The sequence below is a fragment of the Pelodiscus sinensis genome, chromosome 1 (genome assembly GCF_052426305.1).
Source record: "Pelodiscus sinensis isolate ZL-2025 chromosome 1, ASM5242630v1, whole genome shotgun sequence".
Taxonomy (NCBI): domain Eukaryota; kingdom Metazoa; phylum Chordata; order Testudines; family Trionychidae; genus Pelodiscus; species Pelodiscus sinensis.
This window is the reverse complement of record NC_143052.1, coordinates 253,580,163-253,607,837: the sequence shown is the minus strand read 5'-3', so window position 1 is coordinate 253,607,837 and position 27,675 is coordinate 253,580,163. Positions and strand designations below refer to the sequence as shown.

The 27,675-nt window shown below is 44.7% G+C and overlaps 1 protein-coding gene across 1 annotated transcript in view; it reads left to right on the top strand.

Moving 5' to 3' along the window:
* The window catches only part of TM9SF2 (transmembrane 9 superfamily member 2), a 59,963-nt gene that overhangs the window by 18,817 nt on the left and 13,471 nt on the right, over positions 1–27,675 (top strand). Inside the window, exons 5-11 of the mRNA XM_075918754.2 lie at positions 1,614–1,743; positions 8,223–8,347; positions 10,507–10,618; positions 19,292–19,371; positions 19,464–19,572; positions 22,115–22,247; positions 22,483–22,602. Of these exons, the coding sequence (XP_075774869.1) occupies positions 1,614–1,743; positions 8,223–8,347; positions 10,507–10,618; positions 19,292–19,371; positions 19,464–19,572; positions 22,115–22,247; positions 22,483–22,602 (809 nt within the window). The remainder of the gene's footprint in view (positions 1–1,613; positions 1,744–8,222; positions 8,348–10,506; positions 10,619–19,291; positions 19,372–19,463; positions 19,573–22,114; positions 22,248–22,482; positions 22,603–27,675) is intronic.

The window sequence follows — 27,675 nt, the reverse complement described above, 5'->3', positions numbered from 1 at the left end:
GTTAAAATAGTTTGTACAATCCAGGAAGCAGAGCTGAGCATGGTAAATCAGAATGCACTTGAGTAAGAAAAAAGACTGCCTACTCCAGCTGCCATGCATTTTCCCCATTTAACTCTTAACAGGATATCCTCATGTGTGGCAATTTTTTTTTTTTACTAGAAAAGCTGATGCTCAAGTGGGAACTCATCTGAAACACTCAATTCAGCTTTCATTAAAAAGTAGAAGCTGAAATATGCTAAGTAAACCCTATTGTAGACATGGGGGGAGGGGGAGAAGAGCCATATGGACCAGAGTTAAGGTTGTACATCAGGTACTGTGGTAGTGAGACTTCTAAGTGGAGAAGAGGGCATGCAGTGTAAGGTAATTTAATTTTTAACTTTTTGTATGTATGTGGGGCGGCAGGCTGTCAGATGTGAAACTGCTTCATTGCAAAGCTCTTTTGTGTACCAACTTAATGTGTGTTAATAAGTAAGCACAACTGAGACGGTCAGGAAAGTTAGAAGTGAAGTTGCTGTTACTTTTGCCCTTAAAAGGTATCTTTGGGTACATCTAGACTACATGCCTCTGTTGCCAGAGGCATGTAGATTAGGCTACCAGACATAGGAAAATGAAGCGGCGATTTAAATATTCGCCGCTTCATTTAAATTTACATGGCTGCCGCGCTGAGCCGACAAATAGCTGATCAGCTGTTTGTCGGCTCAGCGCGGTAGTCTGGACGCGCGGGTGGCGACATCAAAGGTATTTGTCGACCACCCAGGTATGCCTCCTGGGATGAGGTATACCTGGGTGGTCGACAAATACCTTTGATGTCGACACCCGCGCGTCCAGACTATCGCGCTGAGCCGACAAACAGCTGATCAGCTATTTGTCGGCTCAGCGCGGCAGCCATGTAAATTTAAATGAAGCGGCGAATATTTAAATCGCCGCTTCATTTTACTATGTCTGGTAGCCTAATCTACATGCCTCTGGCAACAGAGGCATGTAGTCTAGACGTACCCTTTGTTAGATTTTTAACATCAAGACTCAATTGGAGGTTTTTTATCAGATGAAGATGACTTGTGCATGCAGGGGGCTTCAGGATTAACTGTTGGTGTAAAAAATATCAGTTATATTGAATACTAGTTAAAACTAATACAATTATTTTCTCCAGAAACTTGCATATTGCACCAGCTCTACTCAGGATACACTCAGCTACCAAATTTTGTGAAGAAAAGCCATGACCTTGACAATATAGCCTAATTTCATGAGAAGTCCAATTAGAGAAATTGTATTAGACAGAAAAATCAAACGATATAAAATTAGTACAGTGAAATTTTTCACAGCAGCAGGCTTTCTACTTCTAGAGCAACAAAGTTCCCCCCTTTTTATGATCTGTTTTACTTGCCTCATTATTGGATTAACAGTCACTGGTGCAACTGTAACCGTTAGAATCTTAAAGGAATTGTATTGCTCCTTTCACACTTACAGAATTGCCAGGAGGAACACAATGAGGAATTTAATGTAGCATTGAAGATGCAATTTGTGTTCGTTGACTTTGTTTGCATTTTGAGCAAAAAACTATTACTACAGGTTAAATAGATTTAGGGCTTTTATATTTGTGTTTTTATTTATAGGATTGTGGACAACATGCCTGTAACTTGGTGCTATGATGTTGAAAATGACCAGAAGTTTTGCAATCCTGGATTTCCTATTGGATGTTTTACTACAGAAAAAGGTCATCAAAAGGATGCCTGTGTCATTAATGTAAGCTTAAAGTATTTTTTACTCGTGTCAAGTTCTGTATTGTGATATTCATATGCATGTTCAATTAATAGTGGCCATGCATTCTATATGCTCAAGTTCTGAATCTTATGGCCAGCAAGGTCCATAGTGTGTGTGCGCACCCCCAGAATCCTCTGTACAGATAATATAAAAGGGCAGAGCACCTCCACTGCTGTTCAGTTTTTCTCTCTGCCTCTTGACTTTGAGAGAGAGGCTTGTTGTCTATTATTTGACAGCTAGCAATCTTTTTCTTACCACTTATTTTAACTAGTTGGCATTTCTTTTGAATTTTCAGAGTGTTCTCATTTGCCCACATTAGACTTCAGGCTCCATGGTGGCCTCTACTTTTATCCTCTGGATTTAAATATTATCCCTTCTGTGAGAGAGCAGTGCATTTTTAATGGTTACATCTAATGACAGACTTTTGCTCATGTTCTGGAAAAATATGACCTCTGCAAGTCTCACTTCCAGAATCTGAAAAGACAGTGACTGCAAATATATTTCATTGATTGGTTCATGAGGCAATCGGCATCTGACCCAGCTTCTCAGTATCCTCCTGTACATGGTCCCCAAAAGTGTGATCACTGGTTTGCTGATTTGTAGGGCCTCATCTTCAATCTTGACACCAAGATGGACCAAATCCAAAAAGACACCATCTGAGATGGTACAGGAAGTGAATTGCAGTGATAGATCCTATACCAGGGACACTTGAAATAAAAATCCCACCTCCAGCACCACTTTTTCTCTTAGACTTGATTTTCAAACTATAATGACAACCCCTCAAAGGGCAGATCCTCTGCCTCTTAGACTTTTCCTCTTAGACTTTGCAGCTCTGTGTAGTTCCTGCCACAGTTCACTATCTCACTGCTGTGCCAGAGGGTCAGCACCACAGAAGCAGACTCTGTGGCAACTGATGGCTCTTCAAAGTTCCCTCCTCAGACAGGAGTGTGACACCTTCAACTTCTTATTCCATGGCATTATTGACATAGAAAGCTATCCTGACACCACAAGTCGTGGCACTATCCTCACAGCTAGAGCTTGAATTGTCACCATCACTTACAAAATGGTATCAAAACATCAGTACCAAACCACCACCTGGCACTGATGGCACTCGTTCAGGCCCTGATGGACATAATGGTTTTGCGAGAGCTGGAATCACTTTCTAATGGCCACCTCCATTTCCATATCTCTGATTAAACTCTTAGTATGGTATACTTCTGTAATCTTTCTGGTTACATCAAGGTCTGATGCACCTACCATACAATTTAGAATGCTTCTTTAATTAAGCCTCATCAGAAGCATCAAATTGTAGTAAGGACTCAGAGCAACAACATACATATTCCGCAGAACGTTTCCACGACCTACTTTAATCTTGTAAGAAGATTGAGTCTCATCTTGAAATATTGGGGTATTCACCAGACGAGACAGATTTTCCTGATCTTTACAACCAGAGCGACCGTGGCGAAAACCCACTTGCCAGCCCCTCACCGTGCATGCGCCAGACCTGCACTGCACATGCACGCACCGCCGGTGAACAAGACGACCAGCTGAAATCTACCCACCACGGGCGAGTAGATAAACGGATTTGTCGAGCCCTGTTTATGACCATATTTATCCATGCAGATGTGACCAGAATGTGGACCATGGTCCCATCAAAGTCAAGTTGGCTACAAGGGTGAAAGTCGTCATTTTAGTGTCTCTCCTTATGGCCTCAGTTACTCAGGCTACCCCCCAAACCTTCACAGTAGTACAAGGATAAATAAGAAGATGTTTCACCTCTGTGGAGTCTTTTAAGGGCCTTTGTCACTCTCATTATCCTCTCCTGAGGAAGTAGTCACCCTGCTGTCCCTTTTTTTGGAAAGTTTTAAAGGTTTCTTCAGAAGAGTTCTTAGTGGTCCTGCAAGTTTGAATGGAGAAGTTCAAAAATAGACCAACAAATTGGTGGATATCTGACAGTTTACCTCACCAACTACCAGGCCTTAATGGCCAGTTAAAACTTGGACACAACTACAAAAACAAAACCTTCACCAACAGTCTCTTAATGGCCTAAATTAGTTTCCAGCCTACACCAGATATGATGGACTCAAATCACCTTGTGGCCATCAAAATACAATGTGGCTGTAGAGGTTAGCCTTCCTTCAAAGTACATTTGGTGGTAGAGGGGTTATCGTCATAGTCTGAAAATGGGTGATGCCCTTTGCACATTGAAGGACTCCAGAGCAGCTATCCAATCAATTAGGGTTTACATTACATCCCTTAAAAGGAAATATGTCAGTAGTTCTATGGCCATATTCCTGGATTTTAAAATCCAGGCGATGTAGAAATTGCCTGAGACGCTGATAATTGGTCTCGGAATGAGTTTGGTTTGGTGCGCTCTCTGAAAGAGCCAAAAAATCTTTGACAGATAAGTAGAGTTCTAGTCTCTTGTCTAGAGAGTAAAGATCCAAAAATGCAAATCTGGTCATGAAGTCTACAGAGGAGCTGAACTACACGAGGATATAAATATCTCTTTCTGACTTGCATTCTTTTCCAATAGCCACATATGATATGCCTTGACCAAAGAATTAAAACACAAATGTTTTCAAAATATGCGTATTACAGAGGAAATAGAGCTGTTTAAATTTTTATGTATTAACACACCACTTCTTGCCAATCACTGCAATTGACAAATATGGACAGCAGTAAAATCTGGTATTAATGGGTTCAGTTTTTGACCTTGTTGAACATAAGAATGGCCATACTGGGTCAGACCAAAAGTCCATCTAGCCCAGTAGCCTGTCTGCCGACAGTGGCCAGCACCAGATGCCCCGGACGGGGTGGACCGAAGACAATGATCAAGCGATTTGTCTCGTGCCATCCATCTCCAGCCTCTGACAAACAGAGGCCAGGGACACTATTCCTACCCTCTGGCTAATAGCCTTTTATGGACCTAACCTCCATGAATTTATCTAGAATCTCTTTAAACTCTATTTATAGTTCTAGGCTTCACATCCTCCTCTGGCAAGGAGTTCCCCAGGTTGACTGAGCTATGTGAACAACTTTCTTTTATTAGTTTTAAACCTGCTACCCATTAATTTCATTTGGTGTCCTCTAGTCCTTATATTATGGGAACTAATTAATAACTTTTCTTTATTCACCATCTCCACACCACTCATGATTTTATATACCTCTATCATATCCCCCCTCAGTCTCTTCTTTTCCAAACTGAAAAGTCCCAGTCGCTTTAGCCTCTCCTCATATGGGACCCGTTCCAAACCCCAGATCATTTTAGTTGCCCTCTTCTGAACCCTTTCCAAGGCCAAAATATCTTTTTTGAGGTGAGGAGACCACATCTGTACACAGTACTCAAGATGTGGGCGTACCATAGTTTTATATGGGGCAGTAATATATTGTCTTATTTTCTATCCGTTTCTTAATAATTCCTAACATTCTATTTGCCTTTTTGACTGCCACAGCACACCGCGTGGATGTTTTTAGAGAACTATCCATGATAATTCCAAGATCTCTTTCCTGATTTGTCGTAGCCAAACTAGCCCCCATCATACTGTATGTATAGTTGGGGTTATTTTTTCCAACGTGCATTACTTTACACTTATCCACACTAAACTTCATTTGTCATTTTGTTGCCCAATCACTCAGTTTTGTGAGATTTTTGAAGTTCTTCACAGTCTGCTTCTGTCTTGACTATCTTGAACAGTTTAGTATCATCTGCAAACTTTACTACCTCACTGCTTGCCACTGTCTCTAGATCATTTATGAATAAGTTGAATAGGATTGGTCCTAGGACTGACCATTGGGGGACACAACTAGTTACCCCTCTCCATTCTGAAAATTTACCATTTATTCCTACCCTTTGTTTCCTGTCTCTTAAACAGTTCTCAATCCATGGAAGGACCTTCCCTGTTATCCCATGACCATGTAATTTACACAAGAGCTTTTGTTTAGGAACTTTATCAAAGGCTTTCTGAAAATCTAAGTACAGGCAGTCCCCGACTTACGCGGATCTGACTTAAGTCGGATCCGCAGTTACGAACGGGGCTGCCCCAGAGTACACGGACTGCGGGACCTCGCGGTCCTGCCGCCCGTGTACTCTGGGGCTTTCTCTGCGTCTCCCTGGTCTGCAGACCAGGAAGACGCAGAGCAAAGCCGGGAGGGGCTTGGGCAGCGGGGCACCCCAGGCGCACCTGGACTGCTCCGCTGCCGGCTTCCCCGAGGCTTTGCAAAGCCGCGGGGGAAGCCGGCAGCGGGACAGCCCAGACGCCCCGCGGCTGTCCCGCTGCCGGCGTCCTCAGAGGCTTTGCTCCCCGTCTCCCTGGTCTGCTGGTCTCCAGCAGACCAGGGAGACGGGGAGCAAAGCCGCGGAGGACCCAGGCGGCGGGACCGCGGTGCGTCTCGGTCCGCCGCCCGTGTCTTCCTGGTCTGCTGGGGTGGGGGGGGAGCGCAGCTAGTATGCCCCCCCCCCAGCAGACTAGGCTTTTCTCCGGACGCCTGTGGCAGAGCAGCTGGGGTGCTGCCGGTTGGTCCTGCAGCGCCGCTCTGGGCGCTACTGGTCCAACCCAGCAGCACCCCAGCTGCTCTGGTCCTGATTCAGCCGCTGCTGGTCAGTTTCAGCAGCGGCTGAATCGGGACGCCTGGGGCAGAGCAGATGGGGTGCTGCTGGGTTGGTCCAGTAGTGCCAAGGAGCGGCGCTACTGGAGCAACCCAGAAGCACCCCAGCTGCTCTGCCCCAGGCGTCCTGATTTAGCCGCTGCTGAAACTGACCAGCGCTGACTACAGGAAGCCCGAGGCAGAGTTGCTCTGCCCCGGGCTTCCTGGAATCAGCTGCTGAACAGTTTCAGCAGCAGCTGACTTGGGGACGCTTGGGGTTCTTAAGTTGATTCTATATGTAAGTCAGAACTGGCGGTCAGTTTCAGCAGCGGCTGAATCTGGACGCCAGTTCCGACTTACATACAGATTCAACTTAAGAACAAACCTACAGTCCCTATCTTGTACGTAACCCGGGGACTGCCTGTATACCATACAGGATCCCCCTTGTCCACATGATTGTTAACCCCTTCAAAGAACTCTAATAGATTAGTAAGATATAATTTCCCTTTACAGAAACCATGTTGACTTTTGCTCAACAAATTATGTTCTTCTACGTTTCTAACAATTTTCTTCTTAACTATTGTTTCGACTAATTTGCCTGGTACCAACGTTAGACTTACCGGGATCACCTCTAGAGCCCTTTTTAAATATTGATGTCATGTTAGCTATCTTCCAGTCATTAGGTACGGAAGCCGATTTAAGGGGTAGATTACAAACCACAGTTAACAGTTCTGCAATTTCCCAGTTGAGTTCTTTTAGAACCCTTGGTGAATGCCATCTGGTCCCGGTAATTTGTCACGTTAAGTTTTTCTATTTGTTCCAAAACCTCCTCTAATGACATTCAATCCAGGACAGTTCCTCAGATTTATCTCCTACAAAGGACGGTGCAGGTTTGGGAATCTCCCCAACATCCTCAGCCATGAAGACTGATGAAAAGAAATCATTTAGCTTCTCCGCAATGGCTTTATCGTCCTTGATTGCTCCTTTTGTATCTCTCTTGTCTAGAGGACCCACTGATCTTTTAGCAGGCTTCCTGCTTCTAATGTACTTAAATGATTTTGCTATTGTTTTTTGAGTTTTTGGCTAGCTGTTCCTCAAAATCTTTTTTTTTGCTTATTACAGTTTTACACTTAATTTGACTGTTTATGTTCCTTTCTATTTCTCACTGGTATTGGACTTCCATTTCTTGAAAGATGCCTTTTTGTCCCTCACTGCTTCACAACTAAAAATTGTCCCTTTTTGTCCTTCACTGAAACGCAACTAAAAGTTGGATGCGGCTGCATTCAGTCATATGAGCTCTGAGAGCAAATAGCCCATTGAAAGACATTTTGAAAGCAATGGAAAATGATCTAGTCCATTCAGTTTAACAGTTGAATCAAGCACAGAATTTGGTTCTGCCATAATTTAAGAGGGGAATGTTGATTTGAGGTAGTGTTTGAAGCATTTGATTTAAAAATATTTTGGTTCTATGTTGTAAATCTTATACACACACAAGCAAATAAATATATAATCAATTCACAGAATGGACCACTTGGAAGTCTCTAATAGACCAACATTTTTTTCCATCAAGATTCATTTGGGAATGGTACTTTTTAGAATGATCAGACATTCTTGAAGTGCTCTATGCATTTCTTTAAGCTTTATTGCAGCACCTCAGTTGAAAAGGGAAAGCATGAAAAAATGCTTGGTTGTACACTTCCAAAACTCACCAAACACCTTGTAAGAGAATTTGTAGGCTTTTAATGTTGGCAGTATATCCCTTTTAAAAATAAGTGTATTAATCGTGTTAATCTGAAATTCAGTTTTGAACTTTTGATTTTAAATTGTAGAACAGTTTTATCTCTGTTTTCTTTAATCGTTTATTTGGTCCACAGACAGAGTTTCGTGGAGAAGATACCTTTTACATATTCAACCATGTAGATATTAAGATATTCTACCATGTTGTAGAAAAGGAGGCAGTAGGAGCAAGATTAGTAGCTGCTAAACTTGAACCCAAAAGGTGAGTGCATTTAAAATGGATCTTTAAAATTACCACTTGAATAAATGTTTTAAGATGTATAAAAACCACTAAGTGCTGTACTTCAGTTCTTGTTTAAAATTCAGCTTAAGTTTTGCTTCTTGAGCTGCTATGGCTTTCAACCACAGGAAACTTATTTCACATCGTGAGCCTCTTTATAGGTGCAGGGCATACATATAGGCTGTCTACACACTGGCCACATAACCCGTAATAGCTATGGAAATGAGAGAAGTCAGAATAGGGAAATGCGCGGGGGATTTAAATATCCCCCACAGGATTTAAATAAACATGGCCGCCGCTTTTTTCCGGCTTGGGGAAAAGCCGGAAAAGAGCGTCCAGACTGGCGCAATCCTCCGGAATAAAGCCCTATTCCGGAGGATCTCTTCTTCCTACTTGCATATTTAAATCCCCCGCGCATTTCCCTATTCTGACTTCTCTCATTTCCATAGCTATTACGGGTTATGTGGCCAGTGTAGACACAGCCATAAAGTTCAAATTGACTTTTCTGGTAACCAAGGTGACCTACCTCGTGTTCTAATGTAATAGATCATTCTGCTAACTAGAAACCATAATCTGCTATTTCTATTTCCAGCACATTGAAAACATTGTATTATAGAAGTATATTCCCAGTGTGGGATTCTTCTTTTGCCAGTAGTTGGGGGACGGAATAAGATTACATTTTATGGTATGCATCAACACATTATTCCAGGGATGGGCAATCATTTTTGGTGGGGGGGCCACTTCAAGATTTTGGCAAGTGGCCAAGGGCCACACTCTTCTGTGTAGGAGATGTGGGGTCTAGGATTGAATTTGGGTGCAGAAGGGCACATGGGTTAAGGGATTGGGGTGCAGGAGATGGTGTGATGTCTGAGGGAGTTTGGGTGAGAGAGGGGGTTGTGACCTGAGTCGGGGTTGGAGTGCAGGGTCTGGGATGGTGTATGGGTGCAGGAGAGGATTCTGACCTGGAGGAGGGGTGTAGGAAGGGGTACAGGGTCTGGGAGGGAATTGTGACCTGGGGCAGGGGAGAGCAGAGGGTTTGGATTGTGACTTCGGGGAGGGAGTTGGGATGCGGGAGGAGCAGGGGTGCTAGGGGCAGGCTTTGGCTGGGGGGTACTTACCTAAGGCACCCCCAGGTCAGGCTGGGCTCCCTGCGTGCTGCAGTCCCAGATCACTTAGAGCTGCAGGCTGTTCCCTCCATGTGGCTCTTCAGCTCTGGGAGGGGGAAGAGGCTTGCGCAGCTCCCATCCCCAGGCCAATCTCTCTGCTCCTATTGGCTTGTTGTTTCCAGCCAATTAGGAGCTGAGAGATTGGCTGGGGGTGAATTCCTATTGGCTGGTGGTTTCTGGCTAGTAGTAGGTGAGGATTGGTCGTGGGGCAGGGAAATCACATGAAGCCTACCTCCAGAGCAGAGAGCTGCTGGACTGTGCTTTAAACCCACAGCAGCTGTGTGCCGAGGTTCCCGGCAGGGTGGTCCAAGGGCCGGATCTGGTGGCTTTGCAGGATCTGGCCTCCGAGTCGTATTTTGCCCAGTCCTGCATTACCCCATCCTGAACACTGGTGAATCAGTGTACAACTTTTGACATCTTCAGTATTTAGATATTCTAAAACATTGGTTCCTCCTCTACACTAGTTTTAATTTCCTGTTTTCCATGAACAGCAGAAAGAAGCAGCATGTATTACAATTCTGTGACCTTCTCACAACTTAGTGTTTTCTCCTGCTTCCTCTGGTGTATTTTTGTTGCTTTGCTTTTCCCTGTCGGTATAGTGGTGTTTGCTGTCTTGCAGGTCAAATACTAGTTGGTGGTGGTTGTTGTTCTGGGCTACTTAGCTGTTTTTCCAGCAAAGTTAGGCTGTCCTGTTTTGTACAACATAACTAAGTGACCTTTTCTTTCTATTATATGTTTGTAAACCTTACTCTTTCATAGAGAGGTGAAGATTAAAGAAATGATAGCATGTAATCTTTAAACTTTTTGCAACTATTTTTAATTGGTTTAAAATCTATTTCAAAAGACTTGTATATGAAGTTGATAGTTGAATGTCTTTAAAATTGCAAAATATGTAACTTTGATCTTGTAAAGCTATTGCTAATTAGATTAATGTATAAGTTATATAAATATCTGTATATATTTTTCTTCCCATAGCTTTAAACATACACATATAGATAACCCTGACTGCACAGGACCACCTATGGGTATAAGTAACAAGGCTACTGGGGAGATCAAAATTGCTTACACATATTCAGTTAGCTTTCAGGTAAGTGGTTTTTCTGTTTTGGAGGCCTCATTCTCTGATTGCTTACATTGATATTTTACAAGTTCTAAAAGATGAGTGGCTAGAATTACAGCAAAATATTTTCAGGCTCTTTTTAATAGCATGGTTCCACAATAAAATGCCTTTCAAGTTAGGGTCTTGTGGTCTTTCATTGAGATTTTCATAGCTGTCCTGGGGAGTTAGCTACCCAACTCTGATTAATTTAAATGAGGATTGAGTGAGTAAATTGCCTATTTGACTTTGAAAAATCTCATCTTTCTTGTCTATATAACTTTTCTGCACAGTAAAGCTGTCAGCCAAATACTAACTAAATCAGACCACTTTTGCATTTTTGAGAGAACTGTGTGGCAGATTTCAGGTCTGATGGTTCTCTTCTCCAGCTATCTCTTAGTTTTCTTTCCTCCCGGGCCTTCTCCCACATGTATAACTGCAAAGAATCAGGCAACTATTTTGTGCTACCTCTGCTCTCTTTTTGAGAGCACAAGCACCGCCACAGGAGTGCCCCTGTTGGGGACAAGGTGATGGCACAAGGTATGGCTTTTGATGTAACCGATTGAAGGAAAATTCCGCCAAGTATTGAAGTGTTAAGGTCCCTCTTACTTGTGGTCTGTAAGACCTAATAAAATAGAGAAGGGTTGCCAGGAAGACTGGAGATCATCCTTATCTTCACATATTAAATTACCTTCAGTGGGTATTTATCAGGTTTCATTTTTCTAGCCTTAAATGCCTGTTTGCCTGTATGCACATAGCTTTCTGCATTGAAATGGCAACTATCACTATATTGTGCGATGGATATCTGTTTTAAAATATTAGAAAAATAAGCAGCAACTTTAAAAAATGTATTTTCAGCTATTTATTTTAATAGCTATCAAATTAATTCAAAGAGCAGCGTGAAACCTTGGTATACAGGCAGTCCCCGGGTTACGTACAAGATAGGGACTATAGGTTTGTTCTTAAGTTGAATTTGTATGTAAGTCAGAACTGGCTCCAGATTCAGCTGCTGCCACTGAAACTGACCAGGGGCTGACTACAGGAAGCCGGAGGCAGAGTTGCTCTGCCCCCAGCTTCCTGGAATCAGCCTGATCAGTTTCAACAGCTGCTGAATCTGGAGCCTGGGACAGAACAGCTGGGGCGCTGCCCGGTAGGTTCCCACAGGACCAACCCAGCAGCACCCCAGCTGCTCTACTCGAGGCGTCCCGCAACAAAAGCCTGGTCTGCCTGGGCGGCTTTGCTCAGGTGTCCCTGGTCTGCTGGGGGGGTCCAGCGGCTTTTCTGGACCCCCCCAGCAGACCAGGGGGACAGGAGCAAAGCCGCCCAGGCGGCGGGGGTCCCGCTGCCTGGGCAGCTTTGCTCCTGGGCAAACGAGCAAAGCCGCCCAGGCGGCAGCTTTGCTCGGGTGTCCCTGGTCTGCTGGGGGGGGTCCAGCGGCTTTGCTGGACCCTCCCAGCAGACCAGGGGGACCGGGAGAAGCTTTTCTCACCCTGGAGGACACGAGTGGCGACCTGCTGCCCGTGAGCTCCGGGGTGAGAGAAGCCCCGTTCGTAAGTGCGGATCCGACGTAAGTCAGGGACTGCCTGTACTACACTACTGCCTGATTAAGCATGTTTGTTTAAACAAATCGGAGTTCCTTTAAAACTTATACTGCTTGTTGAAGGCTGTATAGTTGAAGTATGGTGAAATGAAGCTCTATGTCAGAGGTGGCCAAGCTTAATAACCCTTTGGAGCCATATATGGTAATATTCAGAAGGTGGAGAGCCATGGCACCCTTGCAGGAATGAGGCTTCAGCCCTGCACCAGGACTGGAGGGTTGTTTTTTTTTTTTTTTTTTTTTTCCCCCCCTGTAGGGAAAGAGGTCTTGAGGTTCTACAGCTTCAGCTGGCATGGGACTGAGCCCCAGTTGGCATGCCTCACAGGGTAGAAGCCCTAGCCTCACTTCCTTCATCACAACATCACAAAGCAAAATGGCTGGGTTTCTCTCCCGTTCTCCTGTCCCGTCTCCCCCCCCCCCCCCGCCTCTCTGCCCCAGTCAGTTTGGACATCCCTGCTACATATGGAAGTGGTCCTTGTTTTTTAAAATTTTAGTTGAACCCATACCACTTTCCAGAGGCTTCATGGAGAGAAATAGATGCACACTCTTTACACCAGCTAGCTCTAACCATTAGGTCATCAGTCAGTCCTCTTGTCTCCTGAGTGTAAGGCTTAGCAGCAGTTTTGCAAAGACTTTTCAGTAGCACTTCCTGCCTTTTAATAATATTGTGGAAATGTATGCTCTCTTACATGGCCAAGTTAGGATTCATTTGGAAATAAAATTCAAAAGAATTTTGAAAATGAGGACAAACGTAGCTCAGTGTAAACAGAAATATTGCCTCACTCTTGTCATAATATGTTAACATCTTCATGTTCATCAGATACAGACTATATAGAGATACTTTTAATTTGAACTTGAAGTAAATTTTATGCTTATTGAAGAAAGCTGAAAAACATGTTTTCTGCCCTGTTCCTAAGAGTTAAACATTTGGTCACCAATGCTCAATAAGGGCTAAAGTTTAATGCTCACTGACAATCTTAGGTGTTCTCAGGCTTTTGTAGTTATTGTTGCTTCCCTGTTTTTATTTGTCTTTTTTTTAATGGTTTTTAGTGTCAAGAGGTACATGTTTTGCACTCATTACAAATAGTTTTATATTTTGTAGGGCTAGTACACAATGCTATTAGTTTAAATGTCTCAGTTCATTATTGAAAAGTGAACTGACAATCTAATTATGTTACATCTACTTGTCTTGTATATAAGATTTATCTGATGTATTTTAAATATATATCATGGACGTGGTAGACAAGCACTCCTTCTAAGCAATATAATGTAAGAAACCTCTCTTACGTGGGTTAGTCTTACAACATGAACAGTATTTATAGCTTCTTGATAATTACCGAAGTGCAGAAATTAAATATGATTCTGAAAAGTTTTAATTTGTGTGAGGAAAATTAAGGTTGGTTATCCATTCATAAAATTCTAAATAATAGACATTGCTATATGAGCTCTTTCAAAACATGCCTAGCAGAACTGTGTGCTTTCCTACTACCTTTTACCCACTATGTTGCTGTTCAGAATGCTTTTGTTGGAGTTCTAAGAATTTAGCAAATGATAAGCTCATGCAATGAGGAGGATAAACAGCCAGCAGATGTGGCAAAATTATGTCTGTTCTAATGTGGCACAAGTCCCTGTTTAGAAACTTTCTTGCCTTATATTGGTCTCAGTTCATTGCCCATGGATGACTTTATATTTAGTGTCAGACGTAGCAGTGTTAGTCTGTGACTTGAAAAAAATTAGTCCTGTAGCACCTTAGAGTTTTTAAGGTGTTACAGGATCTGTCTGTCTGTCTCTCTAAAAATTTAGTGTCACCTTAGAGACTAACACATATATAATATCATGAGCTTTCATGGGTAAAATGCCCTTGTCATGGCTCCTTCCCCACTCTGGTATGATAAATGCATAAGTGGGGGCCAGAAAGTACCCCGAAACCTTATCTACCAGGCTTTGGTATAAAACTCCCCCTCCTGCCCCCCCCATTCTTAAAACCCTAGATTTTGGGAATAAAACTTCTGCTGCCACCAACCAAGTATTGATGTGAAAAATCAGGGGAGAGATCACTTGGGGAGTCTCAGCCCTAAAGTACAAAGCAGGACACAACCATTAACCAATACCAGGTTAATAAAAGAAAAGAGAGAACTTTTATTATCATCACACTATTCCTTTTGCAAGCATAATGCCTAGATGGAAAAGTAACAAATAATATACTCATGGAGAAACTCAATGGGCATAGAATTTAGTTACGAAGAAAAGCCAACCATTTTTTAAAAAGTGTACAGACAGCACATTTCATACTCAAACCATAAAACAATAAAACCTAACAGATTCATCTAAACTTTACCCTACTTACAGAAAGTGAAGAATTGTTCCTTGGAGCGAGAGACATATCTGTCTGTCTCAGAAACTGGAGGGAACTCTCTGGCCCAAGGAGGGAAAACCAAACATTCCTTTGTCCTAGTTTGAAATTCCTACCTACATTCCTATTGGCTGAAGGTACCTGGTTAGGTAAGGTTAACCCCTTAGTCTTCAGGCTGCTGGCTAACCCCCATGATCATGACAGCCCTTCATTAGGGTTTTTCCCCACGAGAGCTCATAATACTATGTTTTTGTTAGACTGAGGTGCTACAGGATCACTTGTTTTTAAGTTACACTAAAACGGCTGCCCCTCTGAAACATTTTTATATTTAGTGTTTGATAAGTCTCTTGCATGCATTTTTGACATCTTCACAAAATAAGCTTACTAGACAGCTTACAAATAAAGCTGAAATTGTCATGGGCTGTTCCTGCAGCTCCCAGCCACCCTGGGGCAAAGGGTTGAAATAGCAGTAGGGGCTGCTAAACTGCTCCCTTAGCATTTTGTCATGGTTCTAGTCTAGTGTGACCCCCAAATAAAGCAATGTTAGCCCCCGAGTATATGGACAGTCCTCTACTGGATCCCTGGGAAAGATTCAGTGTGGTAATTCTGAGCTCTCTTTTCCTAATGTCCTAGCTTTGGCCACTGAAGATATTTGTAGCTAGCAGTTACAGATTAGCGTTATGCCATTGTAGGCAGTCTAATCATACCACCCTTTCCATAAACTTATCAAGCTTAGTCTTGAAGGCCAGTTAGATTTTTATTTTTTATTTTTTTCCCCTACTGTTTCCCTTGGAAGGCTGTTCCAGAACTTTACTCCTCTGATAGTTGGAAATCTTCATTTAATTTCAAGCCTTAACTTTTCGATGGCCAGTTTATGTCCACATTAATACTTAACTTTAACTCTTCTCCTTCCCTGATATTTATCCCTCTGATGTATTTATGGAGAGCAGTCATAGCTCTCTCTAGCCTTCCTTGGTTAGGCTAAACAAGCCAAGTTCTTTGAGTCTTATCTCAAACGTAGGTTTTCTGTTCCTCTGATCATCCTTACAGCCAGCCCTTCTCTGAACCTGTTCCAGTTTGAATTAATTTTTCTTAAACATGGTAGACCATAATTGCACACAGTATTCCAAATGAGGTTTCACCAGTGATACTAACATTTCTTGTCTCTGTCAGAAATATCTCACCTGATGCATCCTGGGACTGTTAGCCTTTTTCACGGTTGCATCACATTGGCAGCAGCTTATAGTTATTCTGTGATCAATCAATATACCTAGGTCTTTCTCCTCTGTCACTTCCTGTTAAGTTACCAACGTAAAGCAAAAATTCTTGTTAGTCCCTAACTGCAAGACTTTGTACTTCACACTACAGATTGGGTCTCCCTGGTCCGGAACCCTCAGGACCTGAGCTTTCCCAAACCAGGGAGTTTGCGGGACATGGGGAGTTCAGTGCTCTGGATCTGAGAGGTTTAGCTCTGGCACGGGCTCTCCACCCTGTTGCCCTAGGGTTTCCCAGGGTTCCTGGCAGGACTGTTGGCCTCTGTCAGCCCCGCTGCTGCAGAGTGTTGCCTGGTTTCCCGGCTGGGGTCACCCGGCTGCTGCCAGCCCTATTGTGTCCTGGGTTTCCCAGCCACGACTGCCCAGCCACTGCTGCTAAGGCCACCCTACTGCCACTGAGGATTCCGGCCGCCAGCCCCACTTCAGCCAGGGGGTTCCCCGGCAGAGGCTGCCCAGTCACCCTGCTCCATTGCCACTAGGGGTTTCCTGGGGTTTCTGATCGGGACTACCCAGCAGCCCTGCTGCAACTGGGGACTCCCTGGTCACTTGGCCCAGCTGAAGCTGGTGGGTCCCCATCTGGGGTGGAAGCTCCCACCCACTGCTTGGTCCCACTAATGCCAGGGGTTCCCCAACCAGGGATGGGGCTCCCCAACTACCTTGGTTTGCTAATGCTGGGGATTCCCCAGGCAGGGTGGCATGGCTCCCCAGATGCCACCTGCGCCATCCAGGGCTCCCCAGCCCTTGCATTGCTCCTGCCTCCTGTGCTCTTTGGTCCAGCATCATCCGTGGCCCTGCCAGATCGTGGACGTTGACGGACCAGAGAGTCCTGGATTTGAGAGGTTTAGCCTGTATTAAATTTCATCCCATTTTTATTGCTCCAGATTACAAGGTCATCCAGATGATCTTGAATGATATTCTGATCTTTCTGCGTTTTAAGCAATACCGCCAAGCATTGTCTCATCTACTAATTATATAAACTTTTAGTGCCAACGTCACTAGTATAGGGATGCAAATGGGTAATCGACTAGTTGATTAACCAATAAGCCTAAATTTATAGATTAATTTAAAATCCTTGCTATTGAATTGGAGTTTCATGTGCAAATTCCTTTAGTATTTTTGGATGGGGATGATCCAGGGCTCCTGAGTTAGTCCCATTAAGTAGTTTCAGCTGGACTTTCACCTCAGATGTGGTAATTTTTGTGTCCCTATCCGCATTCCCATTAGCTGCTCTGCAACTATCTCCAAGATCTTCTGTTAGTCATAAGGAAAACAAAGGCAAAGTATTTTTTAAAATTATTTAGGCACAGCTGAACACCTAATCTCCTCAGTGGTTAGTAGTACCACTTTCTCTGGTTTTCTTTTTATTCATATGAGCATAGAACTTTTTATTATTGGCTTTAATTTCCTTTGCAAGGTCCAGCTCTGCTTGGATTTTGTTCATTATAATCTTGCCTCACCTTTGTTCTCCTTCTGTGAATAGGCAGAATCTCCCTGAAGAGATCACTTGAGCCTTCATTTCCTTAAGTGTGTTCTCCACATGTTCCAGCAAGAACTTAGCTATGCCATTTGTTCCCACATTTAGGACAATCCTATGCTCATTCGTGTCTTTTTCAGGGCCTGAGGTCCACACATTTTATTAAGGATGTTAGAGTGGTCATTTGGAAAATCGTGCAGTCGATACAATTTGTATCGACTACACGATTAGTCGATAAGGAGGCCACTCTGCAAAGCTGTAGCGGGGGTAGCTCCCGGAGCAGTCACAGCTCGCGTTTGCTCTGGGACTGCTGTAGCTCTGCATTTTAAATGTAGTAAGAGTCGGGACTGCTCAGTCCTGGCTCACACCAGGTCCAGCAGCTCTTGTTCTTGATGGCTGGGGCTGGCTGTGGACAGGGGCTGCTGCCATCAGTTTTATCACTTCTTATAAATGATGATGTTTACAGGTACTCTCTCCAGGATCATGTACATCCCACAGCTTCTGATCCAGTCATCTTCATTTTCTCTTCTACTGCTTGGGGACACCACTACTGCTGCTTTCTGTCTCTGTCATAGCCTTCCCATTTAAAGTCCTCTCAACGGATAAAAGGAGAACAAACGCTAAACACCAAAACAAAACATTAAATGGGAAAGCAGGTTGACTTGGTACTCTAAACCAGCAGTGCCCATTGTGGAAAGTAAAATAGAAGGTTCGAGAATGTGGCCAGCCCCAGAGAGGTGCAGAAACAGGCAGCCTTGTATTGAATATTTTTAACTTTTATTAAAATGCTTTTTAACTATAACTTTTTATTTATCAATTTTTTACATGCGTGGGTGCCAGATAATTATTAACAGTAACAACAAACAAACTGCAATACAATAGAGGAAAATACCCTGGGGTTTCTCTAAGTCTAAGTAATTATCAATAACAGCCCAGGGATTTTTATCAGTTATATTTACATTAATTTCACTCATGAGGTTTAACATCTATTTAAACTCCTAACTATACTATTTAACAAACTTCTAACTAACTTACTCTTAACACTATTATTTATCAAACCTTTAACTAACTTTACACAGCAATACTCACATTTATCAGACATACAAGAGACAACAGAGACAACAGCATATTCGTTATTCGTTACTCTCTGCAAAAGATTCGGTAGATTTGGTGAGCGGGAGGGGGTCCTCGGGTGATCAGCCCTCAGAACCTGGCTCGTGTTCTGCCTTCCAAGTGTTCGGGAACCCTCAACTGCATGCAGGAGGGGTAGCTGTTTTATAGAGAGAGCAAGAGCTTTCCCGCGCCTAGTTGTGATAGGCTTGACAGATTCAGTCTGCCTAGTGATAGGCTGAGGGGGAAGGGGAGGGGGTGAGATGGCCCTTGAGTGGCGCGAACTTTGTATGACCTTTACCTGCCTGGTGTCTTACTCCTGGTTTTTACTGATTTTAAGTCACATAGTGCAGGATTTTTGGTTTGAGGGGAAGGTAAACTTGGGCTAGGAAGGCTATGCACACGAGGCCTGGCCAGAAAAGAGCCTGTTTTCACACCCATGGGTCTGTTTTCCTGGGGAGTCGCAATGCTCCAGTCCGGCCGCCATTTTCTTTTCCCAGCTCGGTGTCTGATGTGCACATAGTGGGGGTGGGGGGAGTGGCAGGAGAGTGGACCAGTGCTTTAAATTAAAGGGGCCGCAACAAAATGTTCCCTGCGCTTTTTTCCCCCCTCAACAAAATGTTGAGCACCATTGCTCTAAACTATAAATTAAAGGTTTTATTGGTTATGGTTTGTCATATAATTTATTTAGTAATCTATGTTTTGTATAGTACTTCTTGAAAATTAACTCTTTGATCCCTTGATGACATTATGGTGCCAGAACACTCAATCTAAAAATATTCAGTTAATATTCTTAAACATTAGGAGAGAAAATTGTTTTCTGTGTACTAACATATACAATGTTTGTTTTTTCCAGGAAGAAGAAAAGATTAAATGGGCATCCAGATGGGACTATATTTTGGAATCCATGCCACACACCCATATTCAGTGGTTTAGGTGAGAAGTTTTAGGCTTCAAATATTACTGGACTTCTTTGTAGGAGCACTAGATGTTGGTTTTTGACAGAGGATTTTTTTTTCTTTATGTAGCATCATGAATTCCCTGGTGATTGTCCTTTTCCTATCTGGGATGGTAGCTATGATCATGTTAAGGACATTGCATAAAGACATTGCAAGATATAATCAGATGGATTCCACTGTAAGTCTGGCTCTTCTAAAAATCACACTTCTGTGGCGCGGGTAGGATATTTGTACAGCTTGAATTTTTTTCTCTTGAACTGGTAACCGCTGTGTTAATATTTGTCATTCTTGAAATCACGTTAGCTAGTTCTCTTGTAGGTTTTTTTTATTTGTATGCATATAAGACCTTAAATAACATAGGGCCTGTATTGAGTAATTATTTGCTGTTAGAGCATTTGGGATTGGGGTTGGAACGGTCATTGCTCTAAAATACAAATTTGTAGATGGAAGTTAGGTCCTTCTCTGAGAGACTGCAGCTAGTTTGGGCCATGTTGCTTTCCTTGTAAAAGTTTCTTCTTCGAGTGTTATTCCCTTTGTATACAGAGGGGTATGTTTACGACATGTCTGAGTTTGGAAGTTTGTTCCAAGCAGGGTTCATTGACCCATACATGCATAGTATCTTTCCTTGTGTTCCTGACTGAAAGTATAAGTGCTGGTCGACAAAGTCGAGTTCCTCTTATTGCCACATGACCTGAGTTGGACCCCTGTCCTCCTTTACTCTTCTTGCTTACAAAAAGACTACTTGTAGATATTTGTTGTGAATAGCTATCCTGCAGCTTAGAATTCTTACTGTACATAGTATAATATAATATAGAAATTGCTCTCCTTTCCCCCGCCCTCAATCCAGGGGAACTGCTTTTTCAGGGGGACGGGAGGCACACATCTCTGCAAAGTGTAGCATCTTTGTCCTTTCTGCCAAGAAGCTGAGAGCTCAGGTTGAGGAAGGACCTAATAGAAGAAAAATGTCAGGGGGTAGCCGAGTTAATCTGTACAGGATAAACTTAAAAAACCCAACAAATAGTCTGATAACACTTTAAAGACTAAAAAAACATGTAAATGGTATCATGAGCTTTTGTGGGAACTGACCCCACCCTGAAATGAGGCAAAGAGCTCTATTTTGTACTGGCCAAAGGAACCAATTTTATCTTCACGTACCTTGACCCACATAAACAGGTAATGCAAATAGCTGTGGAAACAGCTCAGCAGTCCCACAGAAGTCCAACACACCAGACAAGGGGTCAAAGAGCCTGGATCTCCTGGACAGGAAGATCTCCTCTGCAAGCCTTTGTATAACCAACTACAGGGCATTGTTGGCTAAATACATTTTTAAATTCCACCAGGCTGGTGTAGGTATTTAGAGACAAACTCTTTGGGTAAGATCAGGCCCAATTCCAGTTCTTGGTGGAGGTTCGTGGCAAAGGTGATTCTCCAGCAGTGTGCGCTTGCATGGGCAACACCAAGAATTTGAGGCCTGCACACCACCTCAGCAGAGATGTGCAATGGCTGCTTAGCTGCTCCAGGGTGGGGCTCTGGAGCCCTGTCCCAAGCTTAAGCCCTTCCCCAGGGCCAGAGCTGGAGCTGCGCGGTGAGTGGCAGCTGTTCCAGCAGCCCCAGTTGGGGCCGGGCCCAGAGCCGCATGGCATGCAGCAGCTGTTCCGACAACTGGAGCCACTGCAATTGCAGCAAGAAGCTCTCTCCAGCCGCCTGTGGGTACTGCTGCTGGATGTGACCTGGGAGCGTGTCATGGTGGTGGCCAACGAGTTCATGCTGTGCAACCTGCTGGAGACAGGTGAGAGCAGCCAGCGCCCAGCCCTTACTCCGGAGGCAGTGCATTCACATGGTACTGTCTTCTCCGGATTGGGCCACTAGCTTTTGGCCTCGCTCCTGACTGCCCCCTGCCACAGACACTCCCCAGAGACAGCAACTGCCAACTCATCCTTTGCCCTGGGGGCAGAGAGATCAGGACATGGGGCCAGTAGTCAAGGAAGTAGTCGACTATCTGATAAGCTTTTGCTTATTGGATAGTTGACTAGTCGCTTACATCGCTATTCAAAACCTCTCATGATTTGTACTAAACTTGTGAAATTTGCCTTTTTCAAAATGGCTGCTCATTTCCATTATTTGTAAGGGCTAGGGAGAGAAGTGGCAATAAGGAGGGAAGTGAATGCCAAGTGAAGATAGAAGCAGTTGCTGTAACCTGCAGGGAGACTATGAATGGTGATGGAGACTAGGGCCCCAATCCCAATAAATGCACTTATGAGGTTGTAGCCTCTGTTGGACAGAAAGGAGACACCATATTGATGTGTGTGAGTGGCAGTAAGATAGTGTCATCTGTCCTCAACGCAGTGGTAGGAAAATATTCCTTCTAAGTAACTAAGGGGAAAGCTTGCATTTTTTTAGGGTTGAATTTTGAACCCAAAACTTAGGAGTGGGTTACTTCCCCTAAATAGTCAAATCAAAAGGCAGATGGAAAAGCTATATTATCTTTTTCATTTCTTTGCACGTGAAGTTTTGACTTTTTTTTTTTTTTTTTTGAACGCCTGCACATGTTTAATGCTGTATTTGTTGTTAGTAAATGAGTACTGGTTAGTGCTATGTATTAATGGTTTATATTCCTTAGGTATCAAATGTGATTTTTGACAACTAAATGTCTATTTTAACCAAATAGCATTTTTAAAAAGAGATTTAATGCATTAAACTGGCTATATTTCCTTTTTCAGGAAGACGCCCAGGAGGAATTTGGCTGGAAACTAGTTCATGGAGACATATTCCGGCCCCCAAGGAAAGGAATGCTGCTCTCTGTTTTTCTAGGCTCTGGCACACAAATCTTAATTATGACTTTCGTTACTCTGTGTAAGTATTGGTGAGTGGGGTGAAGGGTAATTTTCAAAAAAATAATTATTTCTAATTGCATAAGATTAATTTATGAATTTTAGAAAGTGGAATTGGGAAAATGTGTTTCCTGATTGGTGTATACAATTGATATGAACACTAAGCTGTATAAAGTCATAGGAGATAAATTATACATTAACTAAAGAAAACTCAGATACACAATTTTAGAAGTGTCTTACAATTTTATTTCTTATAGTTTTTGCCTGCTTGGGATTTTTGTCACCTGCTAACCGAGGAGCATTGATGACTTGTGCTGTGGTCCTGTGGGTGCTGCTTGGAACTCCCGCAGGTTACGTTGCTGCAAGATTCTACAAATGTAAGTAAAAATTATATAAGGTGACAGGTTCTAAGTTCATTAGTCTAAATTATCATCACAGTAGAGTAGTGGCTTTTTTTTTTTTCCATTGTTGGGTATCTGTTTTCCCTCAGGAGAAAACAAATCCCACATACATGATTAGATAATTCTCAGTATATTGAAACCTGAGATTAAGCTCCTTAAAACCTCTTCTCAAAGCAGGTATTCTGTGAATCTTTTCAAAATGTGAATTAATTTCATTGCTGTACATTTATAGGAAGGAACACATTAATACTAAGGTGGTAATTTCTGACAGTTTTACTCTATTACAGACTTATGGTAATTGTTATTTTGGGATGGTATGTATTTGAAAACACAGAATTTAGCTTTTTTCCTTTTTCAGTTACCCTTTTCATTGGGGATGGCTCTTGTCCGGGAAATAGATGTCATAATGTCCTTGCTGATTCTGGAGGTCCTCCCTCTGGTGTGTTGGTGCCTTATGGTCAGGGCTCGATAAATTATGGAAAACCCTACTCGCCAGACTAAAAAGGGACTCGCCACCACCCCTCCCCCAAGTGTTCTTTTAATGGCATAAATTCCGAATAAGAATAAGAACAGTAATTACTAATAAGTTATTAATAAATATCACCCAAGTTGTTATTAATAAATATGTCATAAACCTCTACCTTTTCTCTCTGCTGCCATGTCTCTTCCCCTTGCTCCATCAGCGCCCCTGGTGCCTGCTGCCCCCAAATCCCTCACTCTCCTCTGCTGTCCTAACTCCTGCCCTTCTCACTGCCTTCAGCCTTCCTGAGACCTGCCTCCCTCCACCAGCCCTTCTCCCCCCTGTGCCCACTCCTCCAGTAGCCCCACTCTGATCATGTGAGCTACTACCCCTCCTCATCCCCTCTCCTAACACCTCCCTCTACACCTGCCCTGCCTCTCTCCTCTGGTGCTGGTCCCTCCCTTGCAGGTGTCTGCCCTTCTGCTTCACCCCCAGAATCCCCTGGCACCTGCACCCTCCTGGTGCCTCCCCCTTCCTTCACTGCCCCTGCCTTGCTCCATCCCTGCCTTCCTCATGCCCACCCCTTCTTTCTAGCCTTCTCCCAGCACCTCCTGCTCCAATCCCCAATGCCCTCTCCTCTCCCAGCATCACCCTGTCCCCCCTCCCACTGACACCTTCCCTCCTGCCCTTTTCCTCATTGTCTCCACTTGGCCCCCTGACCTTTGTCTCTCCTGCCCCCCTGTCCCTTGGTGCTTTCCCCTTCCTTCTTCTCCTGACCTCTCCTCCCCTCCCCTCAGCACAAGCCCCTTTCCCATATTTTTCCCCTCCGCTCAGCACAGCACAGGCCCAGGTCCCTACCTGGCTTCTGCCTTCCACTTTGCAGGGTTGCCAGAGCCTTTTTGAATCCGGCGGTCACCGGCTGTGACATCAGGACGCCACGTCATGCCAGCATCCTGGTGTCTGCCGGCATCCCGCTCTCTGGCTGGCCCCCCACGTCCTCGCGCCGGAGCTGCACGCAGGCAGCCCGGCGCTGAGAATCGCCGCACTTCTCCCTTCCTGGCAGCGCTCTGCTCCTCCGCTGGCTGGCGGATCGGATGGGGCCGCGCTGCCTATAGTGCGTAAAAACGGCCCACCGGGCCAGTACGCCCCTGCACTCGCCAGCTGGTAAAATCTACTCACCGCGGGCGAGTGCATTTGTCGAGCCCTGCTTATGGTAGCGAGCTGGTCCTAACTAAGCCATTCAAGGACTGCTTTGGGGGAGAGTTGCTGCAGGGCCAGGAATGCCATTCAGTCAACAGCTTTTCCTTACCTGCCTTATTTAGTTTCAGATATGACCTACTTATGACTGACTGGTGCTGAATCTCTTCAGACATGCTTTGGCTATTATCACCGGTTTTAAGAAGGAATTGCCCCAGATGTAAACTGGCTTTAGGCTACTGGGGTCTTTCTCCTTTTCCAAACTTTTCTAGTTTTTTAACTGTGGAAACAGAGTTTCTTCTTGACGTGATTGCTCATGTGCATTCCATGTAGGTGTGTGCACGCAGCGTGCACGCGTCATCGGAGATTTTTTTTTTTTTCCTCAGCAGTATCCGTTGGGCCAGCAGGGAGCCCCCTGGAGTGGCGCTTGTATATTCCCTTGCTGGCCATCCACCCACTCAGTTCTTTCTTACCGCCATGACAGTCATTGGAACAACCCTCAGCTCTAGCGTTAGCAATCACGCTTAAGTAGTTCTTTATCAGTTAATCACCATTGTTAGTTGTAAATTGAGTTGAAAAGACCGTAAATTTAGTTGTTTGTTTTGCTGGCGCCATGCGTCTGCAGCGGGGTATACACGGATTCAAACCCTGCAAGAAATGCAATCGGCCCATGTCCTGTGGTGATCCGCACTTGGCATGTTTAAAGTGCCTGGGAGAGGCTCATCTGTCAGAGAGCTGCAAGATTTGCAAGGCCTTTAAGCCCCGCATGAAGCGCGAAAGAGAGTTGTGCCTTAAGGTCATTCTCATGGAGGCAGCCTTGACAGCAGCACCAACATCGGACCTGGCACTGGCGTCGGTGCGAGATGCTTTGGCCCACTCTCGTGCCTCCCCGGCAATGGTCACAGTTCCTAGTGCCGCAGACTAAGAAGAGGCCGCATAGGGGCCGGTCTCCGAGCCACGTGCCCTCCATGCGCCCCTCAGTGGGGCACATGGCCCACAGAGCACTGAACCTGGACAATCTCTGTTGGGTGGACACTCATCCCTTCGCAGGGGCCTAGCCCTTCTGGGAACTTTGCGGAACCCTCCACCCCCGGAGGCCTTCGAGGCAGTGAGAGTTTGAGACGTCAGGAAACGCCATCCAGTGCAGTCTGTACACTCAGCCCCGGCACCCATGGCACCGACACCAGATGTTTCCCGGCATGGGGCACCCATGCCACCACAACACCACTGTGTGGCACTGACCCCGGCACCGAGCCCTGTGACTCCTTCCTTGGTGCAGCCCCTACCGTCTCCGGGCTCAGTCATGCTGCCACCACCTCCCTGGCACTGCGGCAAACCTGAGTCGATGGCAAGATATGCTCCGGTACTGGTGGTCGAACCCATGATGGCCCCACCCTGGTCAGCCTCTGAGTACTCATCCAAGGACTCCCTGGGCTTATCACCAAAGCCAGGGTGTGGACCCTTCCAGATCAAGTTTGGTTGTCTTGAGACCTCAAGCCCTGCCATCAGCTACTCCCTTGGCCTAATCCCCCACACCGGGGCAGTCGCTACCCCCTGCCAAGCATCCCTGCTGCGGTCGGGATGTGGAGTACCAAGCCAGCTGCCACCACCATCGGTGTCGGGCTCCTCACAGGCCCTGTGGGGATGACACGGAAGGAGTCCTCCTCATCCTCCCCGGATGAGACCCTGGGGGACACTCTACCGTCCATGTCCTCTATGGACAACAGGGCGCATCAGGACCTCCTCCATCGGCTGGCCCAGAGCCTGGGAGTCAAGGCCGAAAAGGTGTATGAGGATTTGGCACCCACGGACAATATCCTCCAGTTGGATGCCCTCCCCAGGGTGACCTTTCTGACCAATAAAATGGTCACTAAGATCTCCAACGGTCTCTGGCAAATCCTGGCCACTATACCCCCAATGGATAAAAGGGATGAGAGAAGATATTTCGTGCCCCGGGAGGGCAATGAGTACCTGTTCTCCCACCCGCCTCCAGGATCGCTGGTGGTACAAGCGGTCAACCAGAGGGAGAGATGGGGGCAACCTGCAGCCACCCCCAAAAACAGGGAGGCCAAGAAGACAGACCTTCTGGCTAGGAAGGCCTATGCATCTGGGTGAACCCAGCGCCGTATCGCGAACCAGCAAGTCCTGCTATCGCAATACGCATACAATACCTTTGCCTCCAAGGAGAAATTCACTGACCTGCTCCCAAGGAAATCCTGTCCTGAGTTCAAGGCCCTCCATGAGACAATACTGACTTCCTAAGGAAACTACAAAACATAGATAACCTCCCCAATAACACTATCCTTGCCACCATGGATGTAGAAGCACTGTACACCAACATCCCACATGAAGACGGATTACAAGCGATTAGAAACACTATCCCAGAGGACACCACTGCCAACCTGATAGCAGACCTATGTAACTTTGTTCTCACCCACAATTATTTCCAGTTTGAGAACAACTTATACCTCCAGATCAGTGGCACAGCCATGGTTACAAGCATGGCCCCACAGTATGCTAATATCTTTATGGCTGACCTAGAACAAGGTTTCCTCAACTCCCGTCCCCTGTTACTCCTTCTCTACTTATGCTACATCGATGACATCTTTATGATCTGGACGCATGGCCAAGAAACACTGGAGGCATTCCACAGAGATTTCAACAACCTACACCCCACCATTAACCTCAGCCTGGACCATTCCACACGAGAGAGCCATTTCCTGGACACCACAGTACAAATCAACAATGGAAAATTAGACACCACCCTCTACAGAAAACCCACTGACTCATACAGTTACCTACATGCTTCCAGCTCCCATCCAGCACACACCATACGATCCATCATCTATAGCCAAGTCCTTCGATACAAACGCATCTGCTCTAATCCCACTGACAGAGACCAGAAACTTCAGGCTCTCTACCAAGCATTTATAAACCTCAACTACCCACCCGAAGAAATACAAAAGCAAATTGAAAGAGCCAAACGAATACCTAGAAACCATCTACTACAAGACAGACCCAAGAAAACCAACAATAGAACACCACTTGTCATCACCTACAGCTCCCAACTTAAACCTGTCCAACACATTATCAATAAATTACAGCCTATACTGGAACAGGACACTAAAGTCCAAGAAGCTCTGGGAGACAGACCCATAGTCTCCTATAGACAACCACCTAACCTCAAGATGATTCTTACCAACAACCACAGGACATACCACACTAATACCATCCATGGTACTTTCCCTTGCAACAAACCCTTTTGCCAGCTTTGCCCACATATTCACTCTGCTGACACCATTATTGGGCCTAACCAAGTGAGTTATAAGATCAAGAATACATATTCCTGCGCATCTAGAAATATAATTTATGCTATCATGTGCCGAAAGTGT